Source organism: Melanerpes formicivorus, unplaced genomic scaffold, assembly GCF_026170545.1.
Source record: "Melanerpes formicivorus ecotype bairdi unplaced genomic scaffold, bMelFor1.0.p_v2 SCAF_3, whole genome shotgun sequence".
NCBI classification, from domain to species: Eukaryota; Metazoa; Chordata; class Aves; order Piciformes; family Picidae; genus Melanerpes; species Melanerpes formicivorus.
In genome coordinates, this window is record NW_027142355.1 from 33,927,202 (window position 1) to 33,947,823 (window position 20,622).

Genomic DNA, 20,622 nt, shown 5'->3' on the forward strand with positions numbered 1-20,622 from the left:
CACTCTCTTGAAAGAGCTTATATTACTTCTTAGCTCACATGTCTTTTGCAGGCTCCAACAATCTCTTATTTATCATTGTAGAGCTGAAAGTATGCAAGATATCCAGGATCTGGGAGATTTCTCCTTCACCTCTTACACTGTCATCCTGATTCTGTTGTATACTTCGTAGGGCCCCAGAATTGTTCGAAGTCATGAGATAAAGAAGTCATGGCAGCCTTTATTGCTTCACTGAGATAATGAGAAAGAGCTGTGTGATTTCTGATGGTGCTACTCCTATTTCTAGGTGCTACTCCTATTCCTATTTTCTGTCCATATTTCTGTACCAACTTGTGCTTCACCAGTGGAAACTAATGCCAGCAGAGATTTCTCAAACTTGCACAAGTATACCTACACACCTCAAAGGAACTGTTTTTTTCCCCTATGAATTTTAAGTTATCTCCTATCCCCTCATCCAAATCCTCTTCCATCTACCATTCCCTATCAGAACCAATTAGAGGTTCCAGATAACTCCTCTAGTGAGGGGGGAAAAAATAAATAAAATAATACATCCCTTTTAAAGGCCAAGTCACCCTGCCAGGAATGCCTGTTTTATCTCTAACTTGAGATGGTTGTAAAAATATGCCTTTAATATAGCAATAACTCTTGATAACTTAGTCATCAACTTTACAGCCTTTTGAGAACAAAGGCACCAAGCCTATAATCGGATGCCATCATGTATGAATCAAACGTCAAAGCGTCCCTCCTTGCAATATCTGAAAGGAATTACCTGAGAAGGTTGCTTCACAAGGCAAAATCATAGCCAGGCTTCTCTAACCATTAGAAGCTACTCAGATAAAGACATATGAGTGGTGCTTGGCGAAGCATTTGTGACTTTTACACATGAGATGAGTCACAGGTAGCTTAGTCATAATTAAACAGTACAGAGACTTTACGGTAGGGACAGACCTTGAACCTGTACTACTGAGGAAAAACTCACAGAGGCAAGTACTAGCCTAATCATTAAATATCTAATTATCAACCACTATCACTTATGTAATAATAGTAGTAAATAAAAGTAACAGTACTGAAATGTAAAGATACTTTAGAATAAACCAAACCAGGTTGGAAGAGACCTTCAAGATCATCGCGTCCAACCCATCAACCAATCCAACCCACCCAAACAACTAACCCATGGCACCAAGTACCCCATCAAGTCTCCTCCTGAACATGGGCAAGTATGTGACTGTCTGCACACTGCAAAACTTCATAGAATCATTTAGGTTGGAAAAGACCTTTAAGATTATCAAGTCCAACCATTAATCTAGCACTGCGAAGTCCACTACTAAGCCATGCCACTCAACATCACATGTATACATCTTTTAAGTACCTCCAGGGATGGTGACTGCTACCTCCCTGGGCAGCCTATTCCAATGTTTGACAAGAACTTTCAGTGAAAATTTTTTCCCAATAGACAACTAAAACCTCTTCTGGTGCAACCTGAGGCTGTTTCCTCTCATCCTATCACTTGTTACTTGAAGAAAACACCAACACCCACCTCACTACAACCTCATGGCAGGGATTCAGCCTCCTTTTCTCCAGACTAAACAACCCCAGGTCCCTCTGCCACTCTTTAAAGGACTTGCTCTCTAGACCCTTCACCAGCTTTGCTGCCCATCTCTGGATACATTCAAGAATCTTAACATACTGTTTGTAGCAGCATCTGTGTCAGTCTCGTAAGGTAAAGAGCATAAGGAACAAAAAATGCCTGTGCTGGCTCTACAGATTTCACTGAATGAGAGATAAAAAGCGCTGAACATTTCTGTAATATTAGCCGTAATAGACCACTAGATGTTAAAAAAGGGTAAAATACAAGATCAGTAGTCTAAGTGGTAGATGTGAGGAGATTCCACTGCTTTGAAATTTAAAATATGTATTGCTTTTCAGGTGCTAGTCATACAGAGAAGGGCAACAAAGTTGGTGAGGGGCTTGGAACACAAGCCCTATGAGGAAAGACTGAGGGAGCTGGGATTGCTCAGCCTGGAGAAAAGGAGACTCAGGGGTGACCTTATTGCTCTCTACAACTACCTGAAGGGAGGTTGTAGACAGGCGGATGATGGTCTCTTCTCCCAGGCAGCCTGTACCAGAACAAGAGGACACAATCTCAGGCTGCGCCAGGGGAGGTTTAGGTTGGATGTTAGGAAGAAGTTCTATACAGAGAGAGTGATTGCCCATTGGAATGGGCTGCCCGGGGAGGTGGTGGAGTCACTATCATTGGAGGTGTTCAGGAGGAGACTTGATGGGGTGCTTGGTGCCATGGTTTAGTTGTTTAGGTGGTGTTGGATTGGTTGCTGGGTTGGACGCGATGATCTTGAAGGTCTCTTCCAACCTGGTTTATTCCATGTAAAATGAAATTATTAATCCACAATTTTTCAAGCCTGTTGCCTATTATTAAAATGACCATGTGGCAAAATAAGTATGTCACATACTGTGTTATGAAAAGATGAAGTGTTAATAGCTGTATAGTATTAACTGCAAAGAAAGTATAACAACATTCTTTAAATTCACTCCATACATATCAGGACAAAATCATTTGGCTGTTCCTCAAACAATGGGACAGCACACTGGTGCACAGGGTCTTTCCACACTGAAAATATTTCACAATCACTGCTGGTGATTAACATAGAATAACATAGAATAAGCCAGGTTGGAAGAGACCTTCAAGATCATTGCGTCCAACCCATCAACCAATCCAACCCACCTAAACACCTAAGCCATGGCACCAAGCACCCCATCAAGTCTCCTTCTGAAAACCTTCAATGACGGCGACTCCACCACCTCCCTGGGCAGCCCATTCCAATGGGCAATCACTCATTAGCTGTCTTATTAGCAAAAATAAATAATAGAAGTGTGTAAACAAGACTGCAACTGGCAATCTTTTCACTCTTAAGATCTGTTACTCATAGCCTTATATTTTACATCTTGGCAAATTACAGTAGCCACAAAATATTACTAGAATGTTAACTATTTCAAAGTACTTTATCGGCAGCATGGCTTGCACAGATCTGAAAGATGACAATAAGAACAAATCAATGGAGAGTCAAAGCTATTTATGTGCACTCCAGGTTAGGAACATGTCTCGATGAAAAAAATACCAGCTTTCCATACCATGTTATAGTGATTCCATTTCACCACTATATAATGCAATTTTATGATTCCACAGTCTCACAGCAAGTTAAATGATATAAATTGATGCCCTCTCAATTCTCTCCATGAATGCATGGCTACCCTCCTCCCACGCTCTAGCTCAAGCACTCCACAAGGCAGTCAGCCAAGTTCTCAATCCCAGATGGCCAGCATAGCCCTATCACAGGTTGGTTTATGTGTCAAATGCTCAGAAAGGCCACACTGTACAGTTCTTCCTGCAAGCAGACGAAGAACAGACCAAGGAGTTTACTGCCAAACTACTTAAGTAGTACCTTTCTTAAAAAGATGTCAATAATCAGGTATCTGATTCAGAAAATGAGGAGTACCTCAAAATGTATCCTGGAACCAGATCTAATGGGGGTTTGGTGCATTTACAGTCAACTCCAGTGTCTTAACGAATTATTCTAGTTGCTAAGATCCGGTCTTTGTGTTAGCGACTTTGTCACAACATAATGTGCTTAAGGTGGAGTCCTCCAGCTACTAAACCTATCAAGGCAGTACCTACTGCCTGCTTGGAGAAACAATAAAAACCATTAAGCAATCTACATTATTTCATTTACCATTTCACACTAAATAACATCACCTGTTACTGTATTTCGATACAAAAGTTCTACAGCAAAGATATTCCTGGTACATTTAAACACATATTTCAATCAGAACTAGTAAGCATTTCCAAGGCAAAGTGTAAACACTGTGAATACTCATCTTGCCAAGCTTTATGCAGTTTTGAAGAAATGAGAAAATGCATTCCAGTTCCAGTTCAATGGGATTACTTGCATGCTGGGAGTTAAGCCTTTTCAGGTTGAATTGGATGAGTGACAAGACACTCAAAATCCTAAAAGCATTTAGCACTATATTTCAGTTCTTATTTTCCACTCATAAAAATAGTACCCTACAGCAGCAAGTTTGCTTTGGTGGCTTTGTTGATGTTTAAAAAAAAAAAAAAAGAAAAAGAAAAATGGGCCAGGATTTCAAAGGTTCTTTTGGGAGCTAGATGTCTAAGTTTCATTAAAATTTAATGGGATTTATATGATTAAACTTTTTTTTTTGGTCTCTTTAAAATCTAAGCCAAAACTGAATATGCTTAAAAGTTTCAGAAGGATTAAAAGAGTGGAGTATAATACTTGATTCATTTTAAATGCCAGTAACCTGACAATTTCCCCTAACAGGAGAAGTTGCTTGACTAGATACATGTACTAGTTAAATTCATCTTAAAAAGCTATCTGTATACTGGCAGAAAGGATAAAATGTAATAGTTTAATTTCTTCCCTTTTGGGGTAATGAAGTAAGACTATTAATGGTTCTATTTCAAACACTAACAAGCTGTGGCTCAAGAAATGACCTGCCTGCACACTAATGAATTCTAACACAGATTACATATTGAAGGGTCATAGTACTTTGTTTTCCTATTCTTCACATTTATTACTAGCTTACCGAAAGTAACTATTGCAGGGAAGGAGAAGGAAGGAAATAGAAGAGATTGAAGCCTTCATATGCATTATTTGATTTGACAAAGCAAATATATGTATGTGAGCAGAAGGTTGGACCAGATGACTTCCAAAGGTCCTAACTTAATGTATTCTGTAGATCTATGACATCACTGAAATGCTTCAAGGAGAAGGGATATGAGCTGGGATACATACTCTTGGGGGAGGGGTTAGAAGTTAACTGGACTGTGGAAAATATTTCAGAATTAGGATCTGATTTTACATTAAAAAAAATAAACTGCATTAAAAAAAGGCTTAAACTCTCTACAAATAATCTTGAAACAAAAATGTAAGACATCTTTGGAAATAGTAGATGTACATGTGGAGTAACAGCTCTCAGAGCATCTCAGAACATCTTATGCTCTGTGGTATACTGAGATATTAAATTCATATTAAAGATGTAATTAGTTATTATATGCCATTCCTTCAAAGCTAGCAACAGCTACTAAATTTAGTATTTCCCTATGTCATCTACTAAATTTATGTGCTTACATCTGTGAAATAGGTGCTATCAGCTTGAGATCTAGCATGACCAGAACTCAGTTCAGCTGTCCAGCTACACATTATCTGGTGTTGCTTCAGATGGTACAGGTTATCCATAGCATATGTCGATACCTATAGCTCTTTAGATACCTTCAGACATGACACATGATCTACTGACTGAAAATACCTTTGTGAAGCAGCAGAGGAGGTGCCTGAGGAGATGCCCAAGGAAGTGGTTGGGGCCCCATCCCTGGAAATATTCAAAGTGAGGCTCAAGAGGGCTCTGGGCAGTCTGATCTAGCTGAGGATGCCCTGCTGACTGCAGAGTGGGTTGGAGTAGATGACCTTTGGAAGTCCCTTCCAACCCAGACCATTCTAAGATTCTAGGGGGCCAAGCCAAATGTCCTATGGCATCCTAAATGGTACTGGACACTTCTACGAAGCAAATTTATCAACCCTACTGAAAACTAGAGAGGTACTCCATTTCTCCAAAAAACAGGTAAGTGGTCAAGTGAATAGTTGTTCTTTAAAGCAGGTAAGTCCACATATCTACATAAATGTAAGTGTGCTCATCTGCAAGCCCGAAGTTAGATTCAGTTTCACATAAAATGAAGCTTCTTCAACAGGTGGAAGGACAGAAATCTATCTATACTTACCATACAGAATATTTTAGCATGCCTTATCCTAGAAAATGGTTCAACAGATGTCATGGTAAACCCTTAGATTTTAATGTAGCTTAGGTACTACACCCTGAATAAAGTTACAAGAAGTTCAATAAAGAATTTGTCACAGAAAAAGCTCAACTAACTGATGCCAATTCAAAGTCTGACCCATATTTATTTGAAATTACTTGAAAAAAACTTGGATTACTTTAACCAAGCATTTTTACAATGCCTTTTAACCTCTGCCTGCTGTGATTAATCCATATGTTTAACTCAATGAAGCTTAAGAATTCTTCTAATGCAACAGCAAATCAGGAAGTAGGTCACAGCATTTCACCTATGTACCTTGCTGCATTAACTGAAAAGATTCATTATCTGACATTTTGGTCTTACTTCTTGGTTTATGTTTACGTATTCTCGTTCTTGTAATACAGAACTCAGTTAAACCAGAAGACAGGGACGTTGCATAAAAGAAAACAGAGCAGAACTGAAATGAATAATGTTGAAGTTTACTTACTATTGACATCAGTGTTAGTATGTAGTGCTGTAAATTCTGCCCATGGTGCCGAACCATTTTGGTGTCAGCTGTAACCATCACTTCTACGTATCTTGGATAAGAAAGAAAACGTCTTTTCCTGGAACGTGGACTGCCACCATCCTCTCTGGAGAGGTTGTTTAAAGCATACTGTAAGCTGAGAGACTTCTGTAAAACATGGGTCTCTTGACTTAAACTGCTGAGGGTTGTATGTAGTGAAGTGCTCTTCTTCATCTCCTTTTCTGTCAAGTAAAAAAATATATGGACTGTTGAATGCAGTTTCTAAATTACACTAAAAAATGGGGCAAAAGGCTGCATTTATGTTTATGATCTTCCAAGAGACCCAGTGGAAGAATTTTTTAAGAAACAGTATTAAGCACAGAAGGTTGCATTAAGGAGATCAAATTAGGTATCTTGTACATTATCATGTACCTCTATCATATATGTATTGCATGTTTAAAATGATGAGGTCTGTGGTGACAGGTTGGACTTGGATGATCATTGAGGTCTCTTCCAACCTTGGTGATTCTGTGATTTACAAGATAGCAGTATTATACAGTTCCCAGAATGCAATATAATCAAAACAGACAGGCTGGAATGATATAAACACTACAGCCTAAGTAGTGCAACAAAGGAATCAAGTTAATTGAACAAAATACATGTTTACACACAAACCTTTGACACCAACAGAACTAATCAAAATAGACCACAAAAAAACTAAGCCCAAATCCTGAATTCAAGTCCCTATTGACTTCTAAAATTCATATGTTATGTTTATATAAATAAGGAGTTTTCCTCATATGACAGCACACACCAAAAACCTTCAGCAACTCCTTTGACAGCTTTGTTAATATTCACTATGTAGGATCATGTTCTAAAGGAAACATAGAACCTACTCAGATAACTCCAAACTAACTACTGTAATACTTTCAATTCCATTCCCCCCTAGTCCTATCACTACCTGAGATCCTGAGAAGTCCCTCCCCAGCCTTCCTGTAGTCCCCCTTCAGATACTGGAAGGCCACAATGAGGTCACCTGGGAGCCTATTCTTCTGCAGACTGAACAGCCCCAACTCCTTCAGTCTGTTCTCATAGGAGAGGTGCTCCAGCCCTCTGATCAACCTCCTGGCCCTTCTCTGGACACCTTCCAGCACCTCCACATCCCTCTTGTAATAGGGGCTCCAGAACTGGACACAGTACTCCAGGTGGGGTCTCACCAGAGCTGAGTAGAGGGGGAGGATCACCTCCCTTGACCTCCTGGCCACACTTTTCTTGATGCAGCCCAGGATCTGATTAGCTTTCCAGTCTGCAAGTGCACATTGAGAGCTCATGTTGAGCTTCTTGTCCACCAGCACCCCCAAGTCTCTCTCCTCTGGGCTGCTTTCCAGCCAGTCCCTGCCCAGCCTGTATTTGTGCCTGGGATTGCCTCGACCCAGATGCAGGACCCTGCACTTGGTCTTGTTGAACCTCATGAGGTTGGCTTTAGCCCACCTCTCCAGCCTGTCAAGGTCCCTCTGGATGGCCTCCCTTCCCTCCAGCGTGTCTGCTGCACCACGCAGCTTGTGTTTAGAAATAGATATTTAGAAAAATATATTTAGAAATATCTTTTTAGATATTTCTAATTTAGGTGCTAGATAAATTCAATACCAGAACATATCAAATTAATCCAGCCAAGACAAACTGAATACCAGAACAAGTGAAATTATTTTTGTTTAGAAATGCCAGAAATCAACAAGTGGGTGATTAATAGCTATCTTATTTGTCAAAAATATACTATGGCAAACTCAGATGAGCTTCCCTGTATTAAAGAATACCAGGACTTATGGATAGAGGAAATGCAGCAGATGTCCTGCTGACTTGAGTAAGGCTTGGACCAGGGTTTCTAATTAATTTTTCAGTTAGTTTAGAAGAAACTAGTACAAATTAAAGAAAAGATTAGACAATTTTAGAAGTCATTATCATGGTCCAATTTCAAAACAAAAAGATGTGCTGAATGCTATTCCTCCCCATTTTCTCTGTCAAGGTTCACTCACTCAAAAAAGAAACGCTCACAAGTAGTGATAGATATACTCTGTTCCTTTCTATGAGGATGTGAATATCTGAAGGGGGCCTACAGGAAGGCTGGGGAGGGACTTCTCAGGATCTGAGGTAGTGATAGGACTAGGGGGAATGGAATGAAGCTGGAGGTGGGGAGGAGGTTCTTCACCATGAGAGTGGTGAAGCCCTGGAATGGGTTGTCCAGGGAGGTGGTTGAGGCCTTGTCCCTGGAGGTGTTTAAGCCCAGGCTGGATGAGGCTCTGGCCAGCCTGATGTAGTGTGGGGTGTCCCTGCCCATGGCGGGGGGGTTGGAACTAGATGATCCTTGTGGTCCTTTCCAACTCTGACTAATACTATGATACTAACCAGGTAGGACTAGCACTAAAGGAGACAAATCTCCTCCCTAGAAGGACAGAAATACAACACAAGCCTTTTCCCTAGAAACACTACTGCAACTTCACTGCCCCCAAAATTAAAGTAACCCCATATTCTTAATGCCAGGAGCCGTTTTCTCACTCTAGGTTGCCCTTTTTTTTTTAATGGAACTCTCACACATATCATGGAGAGGAAAAAAAGAAACCACACAAACTGGAAGACCTCTACTTGGGGTCAGTAGTATCATTCATCATTATAAATCAAATCAAGAACAATAACACTTGCTTGATTTTCAAACAAAGCACTAAGTCCTTGCTCTGCAATGACAATTAATAAATAGCATCAGCTTCCTAAAACAGAGCTAACAAAAAGAAATACCTTTCACTAGAATTTGTTGAATGCAAGATGATCACATTGGTAGCTTTCTGGACACATTTTGTCCTAACTGTAAATTAGCCACTGGCAGAAAAAGAAAGGAAAATAAAAAAGCCAGACCTCCATTATTTACAAAAATCAAATCTGGACTTTTTCAAATGTCAAATGTTAAAAAAAAAAAAAGTCAAATTGAAGTTTAAACTATGACTATACCTGAAACTTCACAAGGTTTATGAGATTTCTGGTACTTTTTTAATTCTTCATGCCTGTATATAAGATGTGGTTTGTTATGCTCCTCTTCATGTTCACTTCCGTCCGCTTTCATCAGAGGTTCTAAAAAGTATTCACCATCATGTGCTTTAAAGGTGCCCATCTGAAAGGAAGAGAAGCAACTGATTTATTTTCCACTATTAAATACTGACACAGTTGTCATTGAAATAATAAACACTTTGTGATGATATTCTGAAATTCACAGAAGCCAATTTGCATGTGAGACAGAGGAAATTTCAGTGGAAGCTGGAGCTGGAAGCTTGAAGGTAAGGCAAAGAAAAATTGTTTTCAGAATCTTGTCCCACCATAGTAACTCACAACTGACTACCTTCCATATTAACAATATAACAGGTAATTACTACACAGAATTAATGAAACAGAAGAGATCTCACAAAAGTAAAGACTAGATATATTTATCTAGGTATAACCAAGCAAGGCCAGCTCAAAACTGTGCAAAAGGGAGAAGAGGCCGTCAAGAAATTCAAAGACTTGAGTGTTGTCCAAATGCTAAACAGATTTGTTGCCTTCTGCCCTTTACATAATTTATATAACATTTTTCTTTTAAAATTGCATTTTGCCCATAGATTAGAAAGAGTCTTAACCTGATACTCTTTCAAATACTTTGACACACATGACAGGAATTCAAAGTTGACAAGGTTCATTAATGCACTTTAATCTCAATTTCCACAACCATCCCCATCCACAGCAAACACACATGGGTAACTATGTAATGGGTACCAAAGGAATCTGATTACTAACAAAAGCACTGGCATCCGTACAGGATCACAGGATGTTAGAGGTTGGAAGGAACTTCCAGGGAGCTTTGAGTCCAATGCCCCTGCCAGAGCAGGACCATATAATCTAGAGGTCGCACTGGAACACATCCAGACAGCTCTTGAAAGCCTCCAGAGAAGGAGACTCCACAACCTCTCTGGGGAGCCTGTTCCAGTGCTCTGTGACCCTTACAGTAAAGTAATGTTGAGGTGGAACTTCCTGTGCTGTAGTATACTCTGTTGCTCCTTGTCCTATCACAGGGCACAAGTGAGAAGAGGCTGTCCCTTCCTTCTTGACACCCAGTCCTCATATTTATAAACATTTATTAAATCCTCTCTCAGTCTTCTCTTCTCCAGACTAAACAGCCCCAGATCTCTCAGCCTTTCCTCATAAGGCAGTGCTCCAGTCCCTTAATCATCCTTGTAGCCCCCTGTTGGACTCTCTCAAGTAGATCCCTGTTCCCCTCCAATGGGAGAGCCCAGAACTGGACTGAGGTGAGGTCTCACGAGGGCAGAGTAGAGGAGGAGGAGAACATCCCACAATCTGCTGGACACACTCTTCTTAATGCACCCCAGGATACCATTGAAAAAGAAAAAATTTAAGCCCCTTTCCCCTACCCACCCTATCCCATAATTCATTCAATTATCAAATCCTAATACAGAATCTCTTCTCTCACTGCACTTCTAACAAAACCAATCATTTCATATGGCATAAGTGTATTATTTCAGGAGATTACAAGGAGAAAAAAAATAATTCATCATTTCATCAAATCATTTTCAGACTTTTTTGGCAACTTCCTCACTTCAGCCAATTAAGTATTTGGAGTGAGCAGGTGCACTGCATCCTGATAGCAGCTTTGCCATTCTATTGAGGTATGTTGGCCATGAACAGAACAGTGACAATCTACACAATATAGTTTACACAATTAAATGTTCTCATCAACATTGAAATTCAGAGTTCTAGAAAAGAGTGGCAGGATGAGATACATGAGAAGAGTTTTTTTCAAGCAACCTACAAACAGTCTTTTTAAATCTACTGCAGACTATCTTCAATTTGGGATCCTTCCAAGAGTTACCAGTTTTCTATGTTTAAAAGTTTGTTAGGCTTCAGGCATATGTCAGCTATCTGTTACCTTGCTGTGAGAGACTAAAAGTTGGCTCTCCTGGTGTGACTCAACAAAGATAAAATCACTTGCTGCTTGCCCAGACAATAGCTGATATGTGTTGGGCAGAGCCACTGGAAGGAAGGTGCAAAGATCATGTAGGAATCCTGTCTACCAATCCTGGATGCAAATCACCTTGTGATTGCATCGTGATAACACTGGACTGCAGCTGGCCTACAACAATGACCCAGCCATCATGCCTTCAAGACAAGATAATCTCCACCCATCAGGTACCCTGGGAAGGGTGACACAATGGATTCACCACCTGTTTCCTGATGTGTAATGATTATGGGGGCATGTAGATGAGGATGGAGGAGGCAGAGGGCCCCCCCCCCCATCCAGATCCTTGCCCAAACTCACAGAAATGCACAGAAAGATTTCCGGGGGAACGACAGCTGGACATTTACCTAAGGATGATTTCCTGGCCCTGGAATTCCTGAGGGACAATACTTGGATAGATACCTAAGGACTAAAAACTGCATAAAAGACTTGAGCAACTACTGTCTTGTCAGAAGAAAAACGGAGAAGAAAAATGTGGGGGACTGTGTCCCCTGAACTGGATGATTAAGAGAAGAAAAGCGCAGGAGAAAAATGGAGATGAAGGAAAACACAGGAGACAGAGCATGCCGCTGAGAAGGAGAAGCCCGGGACAATGCTGCTCCGGAGAAAAGAGCCCGTGGAGCCTGGAAGAAGCAGACTGAACCCCTTCTCTGTGTCCTAAGTTCTGCCTGCTGCAACTCATGGAGAAAAGAGGCTGCCCAGAGGACCACATCTCTTCTCCAGCCAAAGCCTCAGCACCCTTTCTCTACAGACCCAGGCTGCCCAGAGGACCACAGCACTTCTCCAGCCAGAGCCTCAACACCGTTCCTGTACCAACCCAACATCTCCTGCAGCACCTTTCCTCCACAGACTCAAACTGTCTTGGGGGGGGGGGTGAGGGGTGTGGTAATATAATTCCTTTCCTCTTCTCTCTCTTTTCTCTCTCTCCCTCTCTATTTTCTCTCTCTCCCCTTCTTATGTCCACTTTATTTATGTAATAAATAGTCTAGCTGTTGATATTTTGGCCTCGTTTGTGCGTCTAATTTCACAACACGGGAATATTCATAAGAACAGAGTCTCTTTCCCTCTCCGGAGAGAGACATTAGCCTGATACACAGTATATGTATTGTAAACCCACTGTGGTTGAATCCTCTGCATCCCCTTTGTTGCAGGATGAAAAAACACCCAGCTAAGTAGGATTTTCCTTTCATAACTGTTTAACTTGCAGAAACACTTTTTCCTCCTTAGTTTCATTTAAATTCTTTGCAAGTAGTCTTCATGCTGGATCTTTATGTTCAGTTCAGCATCTTCACATACAGTGTTTTCAGGGCATGTCATCTGCAGAGGACAGCAGATTGATCTTACTGAGAAAGCTATGTGCCTCCCTGGAAAGGGCCTCATGAAAACAAGTAGGACACAACTTGTCAGTCCTAAGTAGGTACAACCTTCTGGGCAAAATGGCAGGGACAGACAAGAGCCTGTCATTCATCATCAGTTTATGCTACTTTGTCCCCAGGATTCATGTTGATGTTTATAATACAAATTGTTGTAAGTCCCAATTACATTTCACCCCATGTTATTTCTGAATGCTAACATGCTAATTAATTCTCTTCTCCTGACATACTATAAACACTGTTTAAAGAGGAGACATTTAAAGAGTTATCTTAGACTTAAGCAAAAAGTGTTACCACTTTATTACACAAGTACATTTTACTTCCAGCTAGAGCAGGTAGTCTGTATTTCTTTCTCCAATGGCATTTAGAATAAACCTTTATTTAGAATAAACCAAACCAGGTTGGAAGAGACCTTCAAGATCATCGCGTCCAACCCATCAACCAATCCAACCCACCTAAACAACTAAACCATGGCACCAAGCACCCCATCAAGTCTCCTCCTGAACACCTCCAATGACGGCGACTCCACCACCTCCCCAGGCAGCCCATTCCAATGGGCAATCACTCTCTCTGTATAGAACTTCTTCCTAACATCCAACCCAAACCTCCCCTGGCGCAGCCTGAGACTGTGTCCTCTTGTTCTGGTACTAGCTGCCTGGCAGAAGAGACCATCATCTGCCTGTCTACAACCTCCCTTCAGGTGGTTGTAGAGAGTGATAAGGCCACCCCTGGGTCTCCTCTTCTCCAGGCTGAGCAATCCCAGCTCCCTCAGTCTTTCCTCATAGGGCTTGTGTTCCAAACCCCTCACCAACTTCGTTGCCCTTCTCTGGACTCGTTCCAGCAAGTCAACATCCTTCCTAAACTGAGGGGCCCAGAACTGGACACAGTACTCGAGGTGTGGCCTAATCATTGCAGTGTACAGGGGCAGAATGACCTCCCTGCTCCTGCTGGCCACACTGTTCCTGATTTCCAACTAGAAGGCTTTCAGACTTTATAAAGAAATCATTTCAGCTACAACAAACATACTAATTATGAGAATAGCACAGAACTAATAAGGAAAGAGGCCTGTTCCATATTTAAAATTAAATTCATCTTCCACAATAACAGACTTCCACTGGAAACTATGTGCTGAAAGAACAAGGCTATGTTTTTCTACCATTTTACAGTAACTATTTGACGTTTGGGTTTTTTGTTTGTTTGCTTTTAAATCACTAAAACATGTTTTTAAGCAAGCATGACCACTTTGAAAGTTCTACTCAGACTCAACCCCATACTCTGACAACCAAGTGCTACCAGAGGAAAAATCCTGTCTAAGAATTCAAAACCACATTTATGCATGCATTCTCTTACCCAGTGGATTGGGAAGTGTCCACAAAAACTATCATGACTAATCTAAATCAATGTGGGATTGCTGATATTCCAAAAGAGGGATTCCTGCCCTGCCCTCCCTCAAGGTGTGCACTCACACTTTAAGCACTAGCACTGGAAATCCTGCGCATTGTGTACCAACTCCTCTGTGTAGTTAAAAATCTAAGCCTCCTAGCAATGAAAGATATTTTTTCAACTGAACAGTAAGGGTCACCTGGAACAGTAAACCACTTTTCCTGGCAAAAAACCAACTTCATATAAACAAGAGCTTCCCGTAAAACCATTGCATTAAGCAACTCAGAATGGTGCTCTAAAGCTTGCACATCAAGTTGAGCCTAAGAATGAATACACAACATAAAATCCTGAGCAACATCTGTGGCTCGACTTTCATTACCCTATAGTTCCTCTATCAGAACTAAAATCTAGACTTCTATGATGAAAAATACACACTGATATAGAATACATAGAATAAACCAGGTTGGAAGAGACCTTCAAGATCATCGCGTCCAACCCATCAACCAATCCAACCCACCTAAACAACTAAACCATGGCACCAAGCACTCCATCAAGTCTAGGAAGCAAAAAATCACCAGGCAATTCTTCATCTTTTAAAAGATACTCAGAAGTAGCAGTAGCTGTGCTCATCTTCACAGATAATGGTTAAAGAAATTGCCTATAAATACAGAGAATGAAATCTTCGTTATACCCAAGAAAATACAGAACACCATAAACCTACAGCCTAAAAATGTAGGACAGAAAGCTGGGAAGAATCCTGTATTATTATAGAGTCATAGAATCATTTTGGAAGAGCTTTAAGATCATCAAGTCCAACCATTAACCTAACTCTATTAAGTCCACCACTAAACCACACTACTAAGTACAACATTTACACGTCTTTTACATACAGGGATGTACGTACAGGGATGGGGACTCAACCACTTGCCCTGGAAGCCTGCTCAAATACCTGACAACCCTTTCACCTGAGAATTTTTTCCTAATGTGGCAATCCAAACCACCCCTGGTGCAACTTGAGGACATTTATTCTTGTCCAATCAATTGTTACTGGGGTAAAGAGACCAACACCCACCTCACTACAATCTCCTTTCGGGCAGTTGTAGAGAACAATAACATACCACCGCTGTGAGCCTCCTTTTCTCCAGGCTAAACAACCCCAGTTCCTCAGCCACTCCTCAGAAGACTTGGGCTCCAGACCCTTCACCAACTTAACTGCCCTTCTTTGGTGACATTCCAGCACCTCAGTATCTTTGTTGTAGTGAGGGGCTCAAAACTGAACACAGTATTTGAGGTGTGGCCCCAGGAGCGCTGAGCACCAAGGCACAATCACTTTCCCGCTTCTGCTGGCCAGGCTGCTGTTGGCCCTCTTGGCTGTCTGGGCACACTGCTGGCTCATATTCAGCCATCTCATCTATTCTTAGCTAACTTTTAAAAATCAAAATACTGATACAAGAAAGCACAGTGATGTCCTTAAGACTGAAGATTCCACCTTCCCATATACTTGGGCTAACTATTTTAGAAAAATGAAGCCAAGCTTCCTGTTATGTGCTCACTCTGGCACTCTATCAAATGTCCAATTAGGTATGGAAGAAATTGCTGATCAAAAAATAGAATGAATCTACAATGCAAAAAACTTCCATTTTTTTAATCAATTGTCTCTCCTTTTCATCAGTGTATAGATAGCCAAGTAATTACTACCTCTGACTAGTTAGAAAGACCTCTCGCCAGTAGTCTATGATAATTCACTATTTTTTTTGACACTTCAAGTGCAGAATTCAAGTTGAGAACTCATACTGTATGTGAAAAAGAACAAAATACAAGAGATGCAGAGTGCTCAATCTTAAGAAAGATGTATGATATTTGTAATTTAAAATCCAGATACTGAGCTTGAAGCCATCAATTCCAATCCTTTAAATTCTCTATGAAAACGGAAGATGGCTTTTGACTAGCTACACATGATTATCTCCTCATTCTCCTAACATACAGGCATACAAGAATTCAGGCACCAGCTACACAGTATTCAGTATTCCTAAGGTTGGAAGAGACCTCAAAGATCATTGAGTCCAACCTGTCACCACAGACCTCATGACTAGAGTAGGGAGGACACTACTGCCCACTGCAGGCTTGAACTCACGACCTTCCCATTAAGGGTCTGTCTTACAGTCCTTCATTCATTCAAGTGATACTTAATCTGGTGATAGACCCTGCTGATGCAAATGGAGCTGTTAATACGAGTTAAGCACACGAGGAAAAAGGCTGCAAGCTCCAAATGAAAAATACTTTTGGTAGAACCAAATAAAGCAAAGTCATTTAGATGTACAGAGGCAGGTTGCTGAAACAGGAGCTCAAGCATTTGCAGGAAATGAAATCAGAAATGAAGTGGATTTATTTATCATCTACAGATGTCTCTCAAATCATATAACAAGAAATCTGCCTGAAACATTCTATTTCTGTTCTCAGATAAAGAGGTAAGAATACACTTTAAAATATCTCCTCAGTATAAATGGAGTACAAAATTGAAAACAGCCCCTTGCACATCATAAATAAGTGGCCCAAAAGAGGGAGTGCTACCCAGGACTATGCATATGCATAGATTTGAGGGAATTTATGAGAAAACCCACGTGAGAAAGAAAATTTATTTCTTGGATTTAAAATCCTCTGAATGAATTAAACACTTTCTATTAAATCAAGGTTCAGTGGATCAACCCAGCTACTCGGTATATATGGTATGTCCTAGTCGTTTTAAAGTGGCTTAGAACTGGATAGTCTTAATCAATGTGTTTGCTCTATTCCAAAAGCAGTAGAAATAAATATTGCACAAGTTATGGTTAAAGTATGTACCATGCCCATATACAAATTACATCCTTGTGTATAACGGCAACTTTGTGGAACACATGGAAAACATAAGGGATATATAGCAGGTTACAGAAATGTAGAGTTAATATGTCCAACAGCAAAATTGGAAAGGTTTCACTAAAATGCTAAAGAACTGAAGCTCTGGAAAACATGACTAAACTGGAAGAATCCCTCACAGGTAAGCTCCACTCCTGTGCTCAAGTAATTTTCATGCCCTTATGGTATGGCTTCTTAAGCTCAGAAACTGGCCAGTAGTTTAGAGAAAGAGCACTTTCACAGTCAAAGTACATTACAAAATTCTCTCCTTTCATATTATTCTCCTCCCTTCCCACCCCCTTGTGTTAATTCAAAGCTTTTCTGAATCATGAGAGAAGCCCTTCATAGTATCATAGTATCATAGTATCATTCAGGGTTGGAAGGGACCACAAGGATCATCTAGTTACAACCCCCCTGCCATGGGCAGGGACACCCCACACTACATCAGGCTGGCCAGGGTCTCATCCAGCCTGACCTTAAACACCTCCAGGGATGGGGCCTTGACCACCTCCCTGGGCAACCCATTCCAGGGTTTCACCACTCTCATGCTGAAGAACCTCCTCCTCACATCTAGCCTGAATCTCCCCACCTCCAGCTTCATTCCATTCCCCCTAGTCCTATCACTACCTGAGATCCTGAGAAGTACTTCCCCAGCCTTCCTGTAGGCCCCTTCAGATACTTCCTGCTCCACTATTTCAGTGTTCTCTAATGAAAGACTTAAGAAGCATCACTCAATTAGTCCAGTGAAGAAAGAGAACTAAAGGTTATCATAGTACACTGCCAACATCCCTTCTCCCAGACAACCTGTGACAGAATGAGAAGACACAGTCTCAAGCTGCACCAGGGGAGGTTTAGGTTGGATGTGAGGAAGAAATTCTTCACAGAAAGAGTGATTTACCATTGGAATGATAGGTGGTGGAGTCACCATCACTGAAGTGTTTAAAAAGAGACTGGATGAGGCACTTAGTGCCATGGTTTAGTTGATTAGGTGGTGTTGGGTGATAGGTTGGACTTGATCTCTGAGGTCTTTTTCAACCTGGTTAATTCTGTATCTGAAAAGAAACAAAAACTACTAGAAGGTAATTCATCAAGAAACAACAAGAGGTAGCTGCCACAAATTAATGTACTAATTTGAACTAGAACTAATAGAAATAATGAAATAGTACTAAAATAATAATACACCAGCTAAGTAGAAGGGAAGAAATGTCTAGCATTTATGAATGCTTATGCAAAATTATGTTTGAAGTTCTTGGAGGAAAATAGAATAAAATGCTAGAAGCTCATAAGAAAAAAGTCTTTAAGTTTACTTCTTATCTAACTACACATCCTTACAAATTGTGATGTCAAGATTTCATGAACAGAGAGTAATCACACCAGTAGGACACTTCACAACATCTTGAACAGAACTGATGAGGCATCCACCTATATTCTGAAGCTTCCTGATGTGGAAAGGCACCTAATCACTGCTTAGTACGTAATTCCAGATGGGAATTTAAACTCCATGTAAACTCCTGAAAGTATCCTACCTATTTGCATGTTTAGATCACAGCTGATCTAACTATATGACAACCATGACACTGTATCTAGTGCTCTTACTGCCAAGTTACTTTCACTCAGGAACACATGGGGGAAAAAAAAAAAAAATCACAGGATGTTAAGGGTTGGAAGGGACCTCCAAAGATCAAGTCCAATCCCAGATATTAAGTTTCCTTCTGCAAAATGAATAGGGAGAAAAAATAGTCATGAAGAAAGAGTAAAACCTGGCACTAGGTAGCCTGACCTTCACTTTCTAAGGCTATGGTACCAAGAACAGTCTGGCTCAAACCTAGTAAAAAAAGGATTCCAGGAACTTCTAATTCTAATTTGTAACAACAGACTGGCTAAACAGCAGAGAACTTGAGAGAATGCCCCTCAGTTTAGGAAGGATGTTGACTTGCTGGAACGATTCCAGAGAAGGGCAACGAAGTTGGTGAGGGGTTTGCAACACAAGCCCTATGGGGAGAGACTGAGGGAGCTGGGATTGCTTAGCCTGGAGAAGAGGAGGCTCAGGGGTGACCTTATCACTCTCTACAACTACCTGAAGGGAGGTTGTAGACAGGCAGAGGTTGGTCTCTTCTCCCAGGCAGCCAGTACCAGAACAAGAGGACACAGTCTCAGGCTGCGCCAGGGGAGGTTTAGGTTGGATGTTAGGAAGAAGTTCTATACAGAGAGAGTGATTGCCCATTGGAATGGGCTGCCCGGGGAGGTGGTGGAGTCGCCGTCATTGTAGGTTTTCAGGAGGAGACTTGATGGGGTGCTTGGTGCCATGGGTTAGTTGTTTAGGTGGGTTGGATTGGTTGATGGGTTGGACGCGATGATCTTGAAGGTCTCTTCCAACCTGGTCTATCCTATTCTATTCTATTCTATTCTATTCTATTCTATTCTATTCTATTCTATTCTATTCCAATAACAATTTGAAGGACAGCTGGAAAGAACACGGTTCATGAAATTAACCACATTCATTGGAGTGGACAGAATACAGAGGGGAGAATTATTTATTTTTACCTTTATGTGATATTTGCAGTGAACAAGCTAAACAAGTAAAAGATAATGCATAGCATCTATTTTCATAAACCTAGACATGCAGGTTGCATTCCAGAAAAGCAGCTCTTCTGCAATACCTATTCAAAGTGGTGTTTCATATACAGAGAGGTTTATTTTTGTTTGGTTGAGCAGGTGGTGTTGGTTTTTCATTTTTAGGTGGGTTGTTTTTAACACAAACTATCCTTAAGGTAAATATTCCCATAAACACAGACTTAGGGGATTCATGGCTTAATCTTGGAGGAAACTCCATCATACAATATTGTCTGTCTCAGTATATGCCAAACAAATTTACATTTGCAACTGATCTCTTTAATATTTAAAGACAACTTCATAGCTTTGATGTTTTAAGTACATGCAGAACTAACTTTCTCTCACACTGGGAGATGAATAGCTCCTTAAAATCCTTTCAAACTCAAATGCACCAGCAGGCAATTATCACTCAAATACACGCAAGGTATACAAGGATACACACAAGGATACATTTTCACTTGTTTTAGTCAACCACACAGCAAGTCACTCTGAGTGCTTTTGTCTGTGTGTGGGTGCCCACGAGGTCTGAACACTCTCAGTGTCTGACTGCTACCATAATCTTACCATTTTCTGCACCTGAAACAGAATGACAGCTGGTACTACTGCAGATACCTTGCCTCACATGGGAAGCCTACCCATTCCCTGTGAAGTTTCCTGAGATCCAGGATGGCTGTTGGAAAGCATTAATTTAAGACAAAAAAATACAAGCTGTCTTCCAACACCATTTCAGTAATGTAGCTCACGTAGCAACAGCAAAGAATAGAATAAACCAGGTTGGAAGAGACCTTCAAGATCATCACGTCCAACCTATCATCCAACACCACCTAATCAACTAACCCATGCAACCAAGCACCCTGTCAAGTCTCCTCCTGAACACCTCCAGCGATGGCGATTCCACCACCTCCCCGGGCAGCCCATTCCAATGGGCAATCACTCTCTCTGTGTAAAACTTCCTCCT

General features: G+C 40.9%; 1 protein-coding gene across 1 annotated transcript in view; it reads right to left on the reverse strand.

Annotated features, from left to right (window-relative positions):
* The window catches only part of ADAMTS20 (ADAM metallopeptidase with thrombospondin type 1 motif 20), a 101,269-nt gene that overhangs the window by 72,288 nt on the left and 8,359 nt on the right, over positions 1 to 20,622 (reverse strand). Inside the window, exons 3-4 of the mRNA XM_068170964.1 lie at positions 9,351 to 9,510; positions 6,333 to 6,592 (exon numbers count right to left, since the gene is read on the reverse strand). Of these exons, the coding sequence (XP_068027065.1) occupies positions 6,333 to 6,592; positions 9,351 to 9,510 (420 nt within the window). The remainder of the gene's footprint in view (positions 1 to 6,332; positions 6,593 to 9,350; positions 9,511 to 20,622) is intronic.